Genomic DNA, 14,512 nt, shown 5'->3' with positions numbered 1-14,512 from the left:
ACTTAGTTGAAGCAAATAGAATAAAGGCCTACCAATGTAAGAGGTAAATTGCTAAGAAACTATGAACGTGGATTCAAAAATTTGACCATCTTGACCACTGAGACCTAAGTCAACGGGAGGCTGGTTGAAGAAGATGGGCAAGCCCCAAAGAGTGCATGCTCCCCAGTACCCACTTTAGATATGGCCATGGTAGATAATGGAAAAGGGAGATTCTCCAAGGGGAAGAGTCAGAAGCTACAGAGAATGACTGACAAAGAAGTTCTTAGCAGAAAGCAGAACCAGCGACTAATAAAGCAATTTGATCTGAGGCCTTCATAATGCTCTCCCACCAGGATTTCAGAATTGCTATGGAATGTGACAGCTGTGAGTTTTTGTTTCCCACGTTCCAAACAAAGATTTGCATCTTCCGTTAAGCTGTCGTTGGGCCACCGTCGTATATTTGGTAGGTGTTAGTGGGTGGGAGGTAACTTTCCTTTTTAGTGCACGGACACCAGACCACAAAAAGGCCCAGTGGAAAGTACTGCAAAATTGCTGATCCTGAGCTCTGAGCTGGATGTGGAAACGGTGATAGGGAGATAGGTGATAGGGAGAGCAGATGGTGTTAGAGACTGGTGGGGTTTATCTAACCCTGTTTCCTTTGATTCTTGGTACCTACTAGTGTACTCCTTTGAAGTTAAATGGAGCCATGGGACCGAGTTCAGGCCAGTGAAATATGGCTGGAATTATGTACAATACTTCCAGCTTAACCCCTCCAAAATCTCCCTTGAGATCCACCCCATTGCAGAGGATGCAGTGAAAGCTCTGTGGCCTCAGGGATGCTGGAGCCACTGGAAGGAAGGAATAACCCATGTGGGGCAGAACCCTTTATATGCATTGGGATGTGATATGAGCAAGAGATAAGGCTTCATTAAATTAAATAATCTAGAAAACAAACCTTTCTTCTTTTGAGGTTTTGGGATCACCTGTTATCACAATTAGCATTGACTAATGCAGCAATCAAAGATACATGCAATTAAAAATACAAGATATGTTTTGGTGTTACCTATTACCTCCAATTTTCTTTCACCAGATAATTTTAGAGAATCTCTGTGGCTAAAGCTCACTTCTGATTGAGACTGGATTTTCTCTATGTCTTACGGTGTTTTTGTCCCCTAAAGTCAGTTAGTCCCCAGAGATTACTGAATGCCTAAACCCAGATCTACTACTTACTAGCTGTGTGATCTTAGACACATATTAGCATGTCTGAGCCTCAGTTCACTTATCTGTAAATAGGTATAATAATACTACCTATCTTGGGTTGTTGTGAGAATTAAGTGAATCAATCCATGTATATCAGTGATCAGCACAGCATCTGACACATAGTATGTACTCAGTAAATTTATTTTATCATTGCTGTTGACATCATAGATTGCTAAGTATATGCTTGGCACTAGGGACAGCACTGAAGAAATTATACAAATTCTGGACTTCTGTGAGATATCTGCTTATTTCATGACCCTTGTGTTTGATTTTGTACTTGTTCAGTATAGGCTCTATTAAGTACTTGATTTTAAGAGAAAGGTTTTGCATCTCTCCAATCTACTTTGGAAAATATTGCTTATGGCTGGGCATGTTCTTTGTCTTTCTGTCTGAGTGTTCTGAGTCAGTATGTGTGTTCCTGTTAGTGGCTTTACTCTCTGAATGCAATATTTGTCCATACCCTGTGGCAGTTGGAGTGGGGGGAATACAGAAAGGTGAAAATCCCTATTGGTGGAAGGAACCACTTCCTGCCTCGAGCCATTTCCTGCTTGGATCCACTTCTCGCTCAGATTCACTTCCTGCTTGGATCAACTTCCTGCTCAGAGCCACTTCCTCTTTAGAGTGTTAAGTAAAAAATGGCTGCCATTGTACTTATAAAAGTACACTTTACTCCTCTTTTCTGTCCCTTTTCCCAGGGTACACTATCCAACCATCTCATTTCCAATGGTGTGTAGGTAACATTTGCAAGATCCAAGTGGTTAAGAATCCTTTCCCTTCTCTATTAGCCTATGAGAACAGAAACTGAACCTATACCAGTGATATCATCATTCAACCCTTACACCATGCATTTAAATGCCTGGTTTACCTGTATGCCTGAGCTAGGGTCTTTATGGGCACACAGCTGGTGTGGGCCATCTCCCTGGCACATGCTCCTTAGTGATGCTAATTAGGTAGGCACACCCACTTGCCTTGGCGTGTTTTATAGTTGACCCAAGCTGCAAACACCAACATGTATAAGACATATGCTCTTTTCTTTGTGTAATTTCAGGCACCAAAATATGCCTACACACAGGGGTGTGTGCATACAGACACACACATATTCTTTTTTGCCTGGTAGAAATATGCTTCTGTGATGTTCCTTCTACTCCCACACATGCCCCTCCATGGTTGGCACATCTCCTAATTATTCCCATCTACTCCCCCCCCCATAGACCTTTTGTGTGTATATTTTGGCACACATTCTCTTGATTCTGCCTAGTTCCTCTTTTTCTTTTTTTCTTTCCCTGCCTCCCTCCCTTTCCCTCCTCTTCACAACTCCTTAGAAAATTTGTTAAACTATACACTCTTTATTATTAATGTACATTTATGAAAATTCTTCACAGTTACAAAAGTGCATGGTTATAAAATCATCTCCATACAAAGGTTGGCATCTTCCCCTTCCCCACCCCTCCCTAACCCTCCCACCCCCAGACATCAGCATTCCACAGGACAGTGCTTAGAAAAACTGAGAGCTCAGTGGATCCAGAGCTCTCTATCCAAAGCTGTGGCAAACATGGCGGTGATTTACACAAGACCTTGCAATTTGCCTCCTTCGCTTCCCTTTTGCCTCCTTCTGAGGTGGGTAGAGCAGACAAGTTTCTCTAGCTTTGGGAAAATTTTCTTCTGAGGGACGAGCAAAGATGTCTCCTTATACTTTTCCAGAGCTTAAAAGAATGTCAGAGCAATATCAACAAAGACATCTACAAGGAAAATGGAGGTTGTAGGTCTTTCCTGATGGTTGAAGAGAAATGACTCTCTTGGTTTGTTCAAATTCCATATGCCATCTTCCTTGAGAGGAGCTAGCAAACTGTAGCAACTCTGGGGACCTATTTTTGCAGGATTCCCTGGTAATCCCTAAAGGAATGGAGAAACAGATGAGAGATTGTCTGAGGGTGACCAGAAGCAACTGGTCCAGAGTGGTGTGGTGCAGATTGGGGTCTTTTCTGAAAAACAATTTTCATGGCCCAGACTCTGACCGTCACAGCTCTGTTGGTTAGTTAAACTTGGATATCCTCAGACCCAGCATGAAGGAAGATTCTGTGATGAGGACAAATCTCTGAGAGATAGAGAACAGAAGGAAGCAGTCAGGCTGTGGCTGGGCTGCCTCAGCCACATATTTTTCTCTTTTTATATTTTTCTGAGCAGCTATACCTAACGCAGCCCTAATGGGATTCCATATTAGTGTATCAAGTGATGCAACAAAGAGATGGTTGGATAATGTCAGGGAAATGAACTCAAGTTCCAGGGAAGTTGTCCCCGTATCAGTAGATACCCAACATATATGGAACCTCATGAACAGACACATGGACTCAAAGATACCACAACATTTACATGTTAACTAGTCTGGAAAAACTTATTCAAGACTTGTAGGGATACCATCATGGTTTCTTGGTCAGAAGGGTTGTGCGAACATTTCCAACTGGGCAGTTAGATTACCTCCAGAGAAGTGTGCTTCTAGAAGCTTGCTTCTGATTGCCTGTGCAAGATGGTGGTGGGAGAAATGGAATTCCTTGGCGGTAGGGGAGTTTTATCATTGTGCTTTAGTTAACTGGGGACCTTCTAGTAGCTGGAGAGGAATCTGTTCTTTAAAAGCCATGTATCCTACTCAGAAAGGTGTGCCATTAACGGGGACCAAATAATCTCATTTGAAAGGACATTTGAATTCAAGGGGCATTTGGAATCTTGTTTGGTTCTAGTTCTATGCAAAAAAGGTACATATCTTAAAATATATTAACTATATTTCAGCAAATAAGAGTCTCTAGGAGATTATAATAGATGTATATGGTGCCCCTCTATGGGAGGTTTAACTATTTGTGTCAAGACTATTATTTCTAAAAGTTTCACCCCAAGTACATTAGGCTACTAGCTTGATTGGTAAAGAGCAGCCCCAGTCCATCTGTCCTTGGGCATAGTGGAAGAAGAGAGCAGGCACAGTTCTGCTCCAGATGTCACAGGAGTGGGGGCCTTGCTCAGATGTTGTGAGATACGAGGTTCAAGTACCCCAGGTCCAGCAAAGTTTCTGGGTGCTCTTTTGGTTGACTAGCTCAAGGAAGCATGAGTAAGGGAAGACTTCTTGGAAGATGACATGTTATTTCTCTTTATTCCTTTCCTAGGAGGATGGGACGATGCAAAATTGTTGGAGCTGAGGGCTAGGTAGAAAGCCCCTGTTTTTAACCTTCATCCTGGCCAGCCTTACCAACATGTTGGACTGTGCCTTAATGTCCTCCTCTGTCCTGCTGAGGTTCTCACCCCATCTCTCCTGCAACCATTGTATCTCTTGCAACACAACACAGCAAGGCTTGAGGAGGAGGGGTTAGCACAGCTTCATCTCTCGTTTCCCAAAGAACTTCTTTTTTGCATGATTTCCACCAAGGCCACCAGTTCTAATGTGTTATTTGCACGTTGCAAGGCAGATGACTCCTATTCATGTGCTATTTGTGCTGCTCCTGTGTTTCAGAGGCTCAAATTGCTCTACTGTGAGAACATCTAAATCTGTGAAGGAGCTGGGTTTTACTACCTTTTATTTAGCTGACATACTGGACGTTCATGGCTGCTGAATCCGAGGGCCCTACTACCCAGCCATCCTGGGCATTCTCTTTCCCAAACACCTGGGAAAGCTGAAGAGAGAACCGAGTTGGAGTTGAGTCCCAGCTTTACTGCTTTTGCAAGTCACATCTGCTCTTGAGTCTCTATTTTCCAATATGTAAAATAGGAGTAATGGGTTGTGAAAAGTCAAGAATGACGCCACAGCATTTTAGGAGCTGTCCAGTGCTGAACAAAAACAGGGTGGAAGCCGACGAAGCTGATGGCAAAGTTGGAGATGACGGCAACAATGGTGATAATAGAGCTTCACACATCAAGTTACTTGGTTTTTGACAGACTGATTAGACAGTTTCCCTGAATAGAGCTGCCTATCACCTTCCTTCTAGAGTGTACCCGGATAAGTTTGGGTAAGATACTCATTTCTCTACACTTAATTCATCTATAAAATGGGAATAATAAAAACCACCAGGCAGTGTTGCTGTGAGAATTGAAATAAATAAGTCAATAAATTTAAAAGTGCCCCGAAGAGTGCCTGGCCCTTGTTGGGAGCACTTATTCATCAGCACTACTCGAATTTAAACTTATATAACTTCAGAGGGAACTGTGATGTTCCTCAGCTTGGATTGGGTAGAAAGAACACAGACTTTATTTTGCTTGTTAAGCAACATGTGACTTTGAATGCTCTCTGAACCTTTATTTCCTCATCTGTACAATGGGAACAACAATGCTTACCTCAGAAGATTGTTGTATGCATTAAAATGAATTGTCTGTGGAGAGAGCTTATCACAGTGCCCGACACTGGCAACTGCTTGGTAATTAACTAATAGCTCTCATACCCTGATGCTTAAATGGGTGAATTGCTCAGAAGAAAGAGCAAATCCTCCTACGGTCACAACTGTGGTGGCCTTCTATTCCTTCAGTCCTGGCTACCCTCGTGCTACAGTGCACTTTCTTGATGAGATCCTTTGGTGGGAGCACCGTGGCAAGAACAGTCACAAGATTAGGAGTTCCGGGGTGCCAAGACTCTTGCTGCCCAATTGCTGGACCTCCTGCTTTCCTCTTCTGAAGATGAAGCTCAAGTGAGAGGCAGGAGACAAGGGTAGGAGAAAGGACACCAAAAGTGTCCACCCTCAGCTTGGTACCTGGGACCTCACTTGCAGGCTGCATTTGGTGGACTTAGTTTGGGAGGCAGTCAAATATGAGGTGGTCTCACCTCATAGCTCCTGGCAGGAGACCTAGGAGGCTGGCATGGGGGTATTCCCCTCTTCAGGAGGCAGTGTTGGGCAACTCCAGGAGCGGAAAGATTGGGTGTCAGAGGGAAGTTTTGGTTCTGTGCCGCGTCTGCTCTATACACTTAAGTCACGGGGATTGGTTACTGTTCTCAACACACCATGCATATTTTGGCCTCCATCATTTGCTTATGCCCCCCTTTCTTTGTCTACTTGACAAAGCAGACATTTTTTGATAACTCTGTTTGCAAATTGCCTCCATTCTTGTAATTCTCTTAGACTTTCCTAGGCACAATTGATGATCCCTCCTCTGGGCTTTCATAACTATGTGCTCAGAGTGCTGACAAATTGTCTTATAGGGAATAGTTTTTGAATCTCTCTCTTCTATTAGAGGTAAGAGCCTAGAGGGCAGGGGCTAGGTTAGAGTCATCTGACATTTCCATTTGGCACAGTGTCCGGCCCACAGTCGAGGCTCGCACAAAGGTGGTTTCCTGACCTTGCTTGGGTCATGAAGTGGCCAGGGTACTGTGGAGCCAGAGTGAGCAGTGTCCAGTGGTCAGAAGCAGTGGTGGCCAGCAGCATGAGAGATGTTAGGCACCCACGTCAAATCTCTTCCTCTTCACTGGCTTTGCTCCAACGGTGGCAGCAGTTGGCTGTGATGCCCAGGAGGAAGTTGGTGACCACGGAGGCAATGGAGACCACGAAGCCCACAAATGCAATGAAGAGATAATCATCCAGGGTCAGAGTCAGGTGGCAGGCCTTGAAGCTCTCCTCAGTGAGGGAGAAGAGTGGGGCACCCTCAACTTCAGGGGGCCCCCGGCACTCAGCCAGTTGAGAATCTGCAACACAGAACCCAGGAAAGGTGAGGGGCCGGAGGAGAGTGAGTGGAATGGAGAGTCTCCCACCCCCCCCCTCCCCCCAAGAGAAGTTGAGTCCTTTTATTGAGTTTCTATGTGTCAAACATTTTACTTACCTTCTTTACTCTCCTCAACAACCCTTGAATCAAATATTTTATACCTATTTTTAAAGTTGTGGAGATCACTGCTCAGAGAGTTTAGTCACTTGCCTGAAGTCCAATAGTCACTACTGATGGTAGATCTACCGCTGTCTTGTGACATTTTCATCTCTTACAGTAGCTTCCTAACTAGTTTCTGGGCTTCTGCCTTTAAACCATCTTGATGCAGTTGGCTGAGTATCTTTGACACCCGAAGTCCTATCATGTACTACTCTGTTCTTGAAACCGTCCCCTGACTTCTTATCTTCCCATGGAATGAAAGCCAAGTTCCTCACTGTGAGCTACAAGGACTCTTCTTTCCCTCTGCTCCTCGTTCACTTTGCTCCATCCACACACACATTTTGATCATTCTTCCGTCACCCTGAGTACATCCCTTTTCAGGGTGGAGAGGGTGTGCCTTTGCATTTGTCCTGTGTGGGAGTGCTTCTCCCCTGAATCTTGGCATAGCTCAGTCCCTTATTCCTTTGGGATTTTGTTCAAGTATCACCTTACTAATGAGCCTTTCCTTTATGATTCTATATAACATAGTAACTCCATACCACCTCTCTCTGGGCTTTCTCTACTTTCCTGCTCTGCTTACTTTTCCTCCATTGTATTTATCTTGTCTCACTGTTTCTTTATTATCTGTCTCCTCCACCATGAATATAAGTTCTTCCCATGGTGTTCCTAGTCACTGAACAGGGTCCTGTCCCTGTAAGTGCTCAATGAAACTTTGTTAAGTGGATGTGTGGATGAATGACTCTGTCCAACTTGAAAGCATTGGGTCTTTCTACTATCCCATGTGGCTTTCCAGGGATGTAGAGTATAGGGTTATGAGTATGGACTCTGGAAATATTGATCTGGGTTCAAATCCCCTCTCTACCCCACACTAGTTGTGTGACTGTGTGTGAATTACTTAACCCCTCTGTGTCTTGCTTTCTTCATCTGTAAAATAACGATAATGATGCTATCTGTAACATAGGATTGTAGTGAGGTCTCAGTGAGTTAACATATATAAATAATATATCCTTGGCGGATAATAAGCACTATGTAGACATGTGCTTTTGTTAGTATCCTAGGCTGGTCTCCCTGGACAGGTCAGTGAGGGTCATATTCTTTAGATAGTCTTCTGTAGGAGAAGCTTCTCCTTCAATGGGATTACTTTTCTCTCCATCACTGATGGTCCCACCTCACCCTTCCAGGGTCACTTGTGCAAACACATGGTTGTCAATGGTTTCATTTTACTCTGCCTTGGAAGTAAGAGTGGTGTGCAGTTGGAAGCTCTGTCCTGCATTGCCAGGCACCAGCTTTGTAGCAGGCCGTCAACCCTTTGCTCAGGGTATAAGTATTAACCAAGCTCTCACCTTGGGCAAGTCGTTTTTTTGTTTTTTTGTTTTTGTTTTTGTTTTTTTGCCTTTCTGGCTCCTGTGCTCTCCCTCCATAAGAAGGGGATAATTCAACCTAAATTGTCTAAGAGTCAATATGCAGAAGTTTTCTAAATTAGGTGGTACATAAACGCTTATTCATCCTGTAGTTTTTGAGGGCAAAGAATAAAATGATGGATTTGGATTGCCCCTTTTGAGAAACTGATTAACATCATTCTCCTTAGAAATGAGGAGTCAGTTTGGGGGAGAAGATGCAATCTGCAGTGCACGTGGAGGGGTCCCTGTTGGCCACATGCACAGCACTCCAGACCCTGCTCAGGACAAGATGGCATCTGAAGTTAACCATTAAGGGCTATCCTCTTAGAACCAGAAGATGCATAACTCCAAAGTCTATTGTGTGCATGACTGGGGTGGTGGCAAGACAATGTGAAGTCAGGGAATGTGGGGGAAACTGAAGGCAATTGGTATGGACCCTGCAGAGGAGGCTCTGAGGACAACTGGCAGGACCCCGGGGGAGTTCAGGATGGGACGCTGAGGGCTGATAAAGCCCTCTGGTAATTCAAGGGGCCAGTTTTGAGGTTGAGTATATCCTAAGGGCACCCTTCTGTCCCTCTCTGTTGGGATTTGTCCAAAAACCGTGGATGATTGTAGAGAAGAAAAAGAAGACAAAAGGAAGATGATTGCCTGGTCCTCCCTATGCTGGCAAGTTCTTTGCGCCCAAGAGGAAATATCCTGGAGGATGTGATGTGCTGAAGAGCTTGTTCGGTGGAGAGTGGGGAACCTAGTGGCCAATGGACAGTTACTTTCCCTCTCTGGGGCTGGGGTCCCTCATCTGCACTCTCATGAGTCTGTCCAAATGGGATCTTGGACCTCTCTCCTGCTCCCCAGGAGGCTGTGCTTCTTCTGAAGGGGAGCAGGGGCCTCAGAGATCACAGGAGGTGGAAGGTGCATGTGGTGGCAGATGTGCTCCAGGGTGCCCTTTCTGTCCTTAGTACACAGGAAAGAGGGGACAGCTTGCAGCCTTCAAGGGGCGAGCAGGTGGGGAGATGGCTCTAGGCAGCCTCCCCCTCGTGCCCCCTAGCATTGCCCCATCTCCATCCCCAGCTATTTTGGTCCCGGAGAACTTCCTCCCACAACTGTGTAGAAACAGTGGAATCGTGACCCACACCCCTCCCCCAAACTATTTTGGTCCTGGGCTCCCCACTCAGTCTTCCTCTCCCTCCTACCTCATTCAGCATCGTTCTTTTGGAACACATGCTGAGCCAGGCTCTGGGAAAGCCCCTGAGATGGTGCCCCCGGCTATTTCCCGTCATTCTACTGCAGGGGGGGCTGATGCCAAGGCTCAGTGCTGCCACACAAGAAAGCCGGTGACGGGGGGCCGCATCTGAGCACTGCCTGCCTCCAGGTGAGGTCAGGGCCCATCCAACCTCTGTGGTTCAGTCTCCATCGGTCCCCAGTGCACCCCCAATTGGGATTGATTGGTTAAGTCGCCAAATCCATTTTTCTTCTCAGCTCCCACCCCATGCCTTAACCTTGCAGAGCTCTGCTAAGGCCCTTTGGCCAGCCCAGAACTCAGGCCCCGACTCTTCCTGTTAGCTTTGGACCTGGCTCTTCAGGATATAGCCAGAAGGCGGCCAGACTGCCAGAGTTTGAATGCTGACTCCAACACTTAGCAGCTGTGTGGCTTTGGGCAAGTTACTGAACCTCTCTGCGCCTTGGTTTCCTTCTCTATAGAACAGCGTGTGTAGGGATCTCATCATGGTTCTTCTGAGGATGAGATGAGCTAAATATGACATATGTTTAGGATAAAGCATAAGAGTAAGTCCTGGCAGATAGTAAGTACTAAAATAAAGAGTGTTTGCCTGTTTCTGTTTCTTTGAGTTTTTCCAGCACTTGGAATACTTTAAAAAGCAGCCTGGTAGAGTAGAACAGGGCTTAAAAGTCAAATAAACTTGGGTTTTACCCACGACCCTGCTACTTTCTAAATGAGCAACCCCGGGCAAGTCTTTTCATTGTTCTAGAGCTCAGTTTCTTCACCTGCAAAATGGGAGTCACCAAAATGGGGGGAGGTAATGTGTGCCAAGTTCTCAGGTCACGGTGAAAGCTCAGCACACTCTCGTTTACTATCTGTCTGCCTCTGCAGGTCCCAAGTGCCGCAGATGCAAGGGTGGTGTGTGTTTCACTGGCGAACGGCACCAGCAAGCAGGGCAAGGACTCAACGGATGATACTTGTGGGGGGATAGGGCTGGTGTGCACAGAGGCCAGCCCAGACCAGGGCACGCACCGGGTGCTAAGAGCTGTCAGTCCCTCCCTGTTCTTTGGATCCTTTGCTGGCAGGGAGGCAAGCCCCTCTGTGCCCGTGGCTGCCCAGTCCCGCCCTCCCGCCTTACCCGCCGTGCAGCGCTGGATCCGGTTCCGCAGCCACTTCAACAAGGGCTCCATGGTGCAGCCGCACACCCAGGGGTTGCCGCCGATCTGCAGGGTCACCAGCCCCGGCAGGCCCTCCAGGGCCTCGAGACTGAGGAAGGCCAGGCCCCCGTAGCTGAGGTCCAGGTCTCGGAGCTGCACCAGGCCCTGGAAGGCTTGGGGGTGCACCCTGCGCAGCCACGGGTTGTGGCTCAGGTCGATGTGCACGAGGCCGTGGGCTTCTTGGAACATGTCGGCCGGCACGTGGCTGAGGTTGTTGTAGCTCAGATCCAGGTGTGCCAAGCGCTTGGCGTGGAGGAAGAGGCCCGGGGGCAGCTCCACCAAGGAGTTGTTACGCAGATCCAACACCCGGAGCTCCATGTAGCACGTGAGGTAGCCGGGCGGCACGGCCGTGATGCGGTTGTGGGCCAGGCTGAGGTTGCGAGTGTCCATCGGCAGGTCTGGGGGCACGGAGAACAGCCGTTGGCTGCTGCAATCCACCACCTGGTTATGGCACGTACAGAGGACCGGGCAGCTAGCGCCGGCCTCCGAGCGCATGGCCCCGGCTGCCAAGAGGAGGGAGACCAGCAGCACAGCCTGGTGGGGGGGCCCAGGCCAGGGCAGCTGGGACCAGGTGTCACCCATCTTAGGCAGCTGGCAACCGCCCTGCTGAAGGGAGCCCACTGGGGCCAGGGCTGTGTTCATGAATCAAGAGTCGGTGGCTCCGAAAACAGCTACATCAGGGCCAGGGCCCCGGAAGGTGGGGCTTCTGGGCACGTGGTATCATGGCTCAAGCCTTTCCTCGGAGCCTCTGAGCACCAGAGGGCTCCCTAGGTGAGATCCACAGGAAGTCCCCTTTGGAGCCGAGGGGGCAATAAATCCAGCCGAGGTCCTACAGGGTCTGAAAAGATGATCAACGCTTGAGAGAGTGAGGGACTGAGGCTAGGGCTGGACCAGCTGCTAGCAGGTCCTGGAAGGGTCCCTGTGGGTCTGTGTTCCTCTCACCCATGACCCCTGGCTGCTTCCTGTCTTGTATTATGTTGGACAGGTGGTGGAGGGGGTGAAGGACATAGATTGTGCCTGTTGAAGGTCCTGGCACATCTAAAAACCCGGAGCCCCGTCCCGAGTCTGGGACCGATTAGGAGGCCAGGGCTGCCTGTGGGTCTCCGGCATTTGAGGTCTCAGAAGCCATTTCTTCTGGTGGCCCAGGGGGCTCGAGTCCAAGGGGGTCCTGGGGTGGGTGTTTTGGGAAGGGAGCCTGGGGCAGAGTGGGTCTCCATGGGCCTCCTGAAAGCCCGAGTCGTCAGCCTCAGTATCTACTGAAATCCCCAAGGAGGCTCTTCTTCCCCCAGGTTGGGGAGGACCTTGAGTGACACCCACTGCCGGCTGCCAAGGCTGGAAAGAGCCATGTGTCCTGGAGAAGCAGGATGGAGATCAGCTAGGACCGCTTTGGCGACTTCTCCCCGGCCAGTGCCTCTCTCCCAGCCCAGCTCTGCGTTCAGCAGGCGGGGGCAGAATTCCCTCTGTCAACAAGGAAAGCACTCAGGTGGAGATCTCCAGTGCCCTCGCCTCCCTACTGTCCTTCCTAGGTTCCCTGGCCCCCTTCTTCTCTGCCACCAGCCACAGCGTTTTCTCTGCATGCTGTGTGTCAGGTGTGGGCAGCGTTGGGCTCAGACCCCACCCTCACACTGTGGTTGCCTGTCCTCCTCCCGGGGTTCTGTCCTGGGCGGGATGCATTCGCTTCTCCTCCCAGCCTCGCCCCTCAGCACCAAACACCCCACCCCTGGGCAACTCCCTAAAACAGGCACACAGCCAGGCTGGCTGTTTGCATACCCCTTTCAAACAGGGTTAGCACTCCCCCCCTCTCTCTCTCACCCTCTCCCTCCCTTACCTTCTCCCTCCAATCTCTCTCTCTCTCTCTCTCTCTCTCTCTCATTCACACACACACACACACACACACACACACACACACATTGTTCTCCTGTGATCTCCCCAGATTTTGCCCTGCCCTGTGCTCACACCTCCCAGTTTTCTGTCCAACTGCCTTCTGCACACGCACTGCAGAACCCCCTTTCCAGTCCGCCCCCCCCGCCCCCCGTGTTCCACCCTCCTGCACACCCCTAATCCCAGCCCCCTTTCTACAAGCACCCCACTCTGCTCTCTGTTCCCCAGCGTGAGCCCACGTCCACATTTGGTCAGGCAGAGAGAGAGATGACATACCCGGTGTCTCAGCTCTGCCGTCCACCGCATCCCCTGTGGCCCCCCCGCATCCTCCGTGGCCCCTGGCTGTCCTCACTTGTCCTCCCTAACCAGCAATGCCTCCCCTCCCAGCACTTCTAGCCTCAATCCCACCCACCGGGAAATCACCCAGCTCCTTTATCCAGACCCATTTTTCTGAACCCCAAGGTCCCCCCTTGCACTCCCATAGGCCCTCAGGAGCCCACTTACTCTATTCCAAGGACACAGCCATCAATCTGCAGCAGACGTGGGTCTCCCTCCCTCATCCTGGAATCCCGCTTGCTGCTTCAGAACAGATTGCCTCCCCGGCACTTCCCCTCCCCCGGCTTCTCGTTCTCCATGGCTCCTGGATCCCGGGGCAGCATCCTCTGTGGTTTCCTGTCCTGTGTTCCTGGTGCCTGGCCGGTCCCCTTCTTTTACTCAAACGGGGAATCTGAGAGAGGATGCTTAGAAGAAAGTTCACAGAATCCTCTGAATGCTTCTTCCCGAAACTCAGCTGGTGCTGAGGCTGCTGGGGTATGTGGCTTCCGCCAGGTCTTCCCCTCCCTCCGCCTTCCTTTCCTCTCTCCCCCTCCTCTCTCCCTTTTTCGCTCCCTTTTTTCCTCGAGGGCCAGGTACTGACGTTTCGCTGTCTCTTAGCAACTGCCTCCACATCTCTGAGCAACAGGAGAGCTGGCTATGGACCCCACCAAGAAGAGAGAGAAGAGAATGAGGCAGTGGCAGAATCCACAGCCACCTCCTGGGTCCCAGCAACAGGGCAAGGGAGACGTAGGGGGAGGGGGCAGGGGCAGGGCAGGGAGGAAGGCAGAGGGGGCGGGAGAGGGCAAAAGGGCCCTGTGGGAGAGGCTGGAGTAGGGGCAAAGCAAGGGTCTAGAACGTGAGTTGGGGGAGGGGTTGCTTATGGGCATTTGGCATCGGGCCCAGAAGGGAAAATAGAGAGGGGTTGGAATGGAGAAAGGAACTTCTGGAGGGGGGGGGGGGAGAAGCTAGGGAAGGCAATGAAGACATGAAGAAGGATGGAAGGAAAGAAGAGAAGTGCATGTGACAAGTTTGCTCACTTGATGGGATGTATCTATTCAGTCCCTATGTAGCATCTGTCTCCCTGGGGGTGAAGATATTTTGGTCACCAGGTATCAGGTGGCTGGACTGGCTCAGGGCTTGTCAGGGACAATTACAGAAGGTGAGACCTTCTCTGTGTTTGTTCATTGTCTCATTACTGACCCCACAAGCTCAGAGAGTTTTGGGTGGCAAAGGGCAAAGTGACAGGTCCAGGTCGGGTACCTGGGGCCGCAGATACACTCAGCTCTGTTCCTAGGAGTGTGGAAGCTGCCAGAAAACCTCATGGTCTTGACCTCTTTCTCCAGGTCCCAAGGACTCTGTTTGCCCTCCGGTTTCCGTATCTCCAAGCTCCCTGTCCCTCCCCCCCATAGACTGACCTC

General features: G+C 49.3%; 1 protein-coding gene across 2 annotated transcripts; it reads right to left on the bottom strand.

Moving 5' to 3' along the window:
* Positions 1-2,703: 2,703 nt before the first annotated feature.
* LRRC55 (leucine rich repeat containing 55) lies at positions 2,704-13,663 on the bottom strand. Of its 2 annotated transcripts, none has more exons than XM_058689006.1 (3): positions 13,284-13,663; positions 10,820-12,358; positions 2,704-6,889 (listed from the first exon to the last, which is right to left on the bottom strand). In XM_058689006.1, exons 2-3 carry the CDS (start codon positions 11,538-11,540, stop codon positions 6,654-6,656), a joined length of 957 nt encoding a protein of 318 aa, XP_058544989.1. In that variant the 5' UTR covers positions 11,541-12,358; positions 13,284-13,663; the 3' UTR covers positions 2,704-6,653. The 2 variants fall into 2 exon arrangements, with proteins under 2 accessions (XP_058544989.1, XP_058544990.1); XM_058689007.1 differs by having other exon boundaries at positions 10,820-12,249.
* Between the last annotated feature and the right edge of the window lie 849 nt (positions 13,664-14,512).

The sequence above is a fragment of the Neofelis nebulosa genome, chromosome 10, assembly GCF_028018385.1.
Source record: "Neofelis nebulosa isolate mNeoNeb1 chromosome 10, mNeoNeb1.pri, whole genome shotgun sequence".
Lineage (NCBI taxonomy): Eukaryota > Metazoa > Chordata > Mammalia > Carnivora > Felidae > Neofelis > Neofelis nebulosa.
The sequence above is the reverse complement of the archived record's forward strand: the minus strand, read 5'-3'. Positions and strand labels throughout refer to the sequence as shown.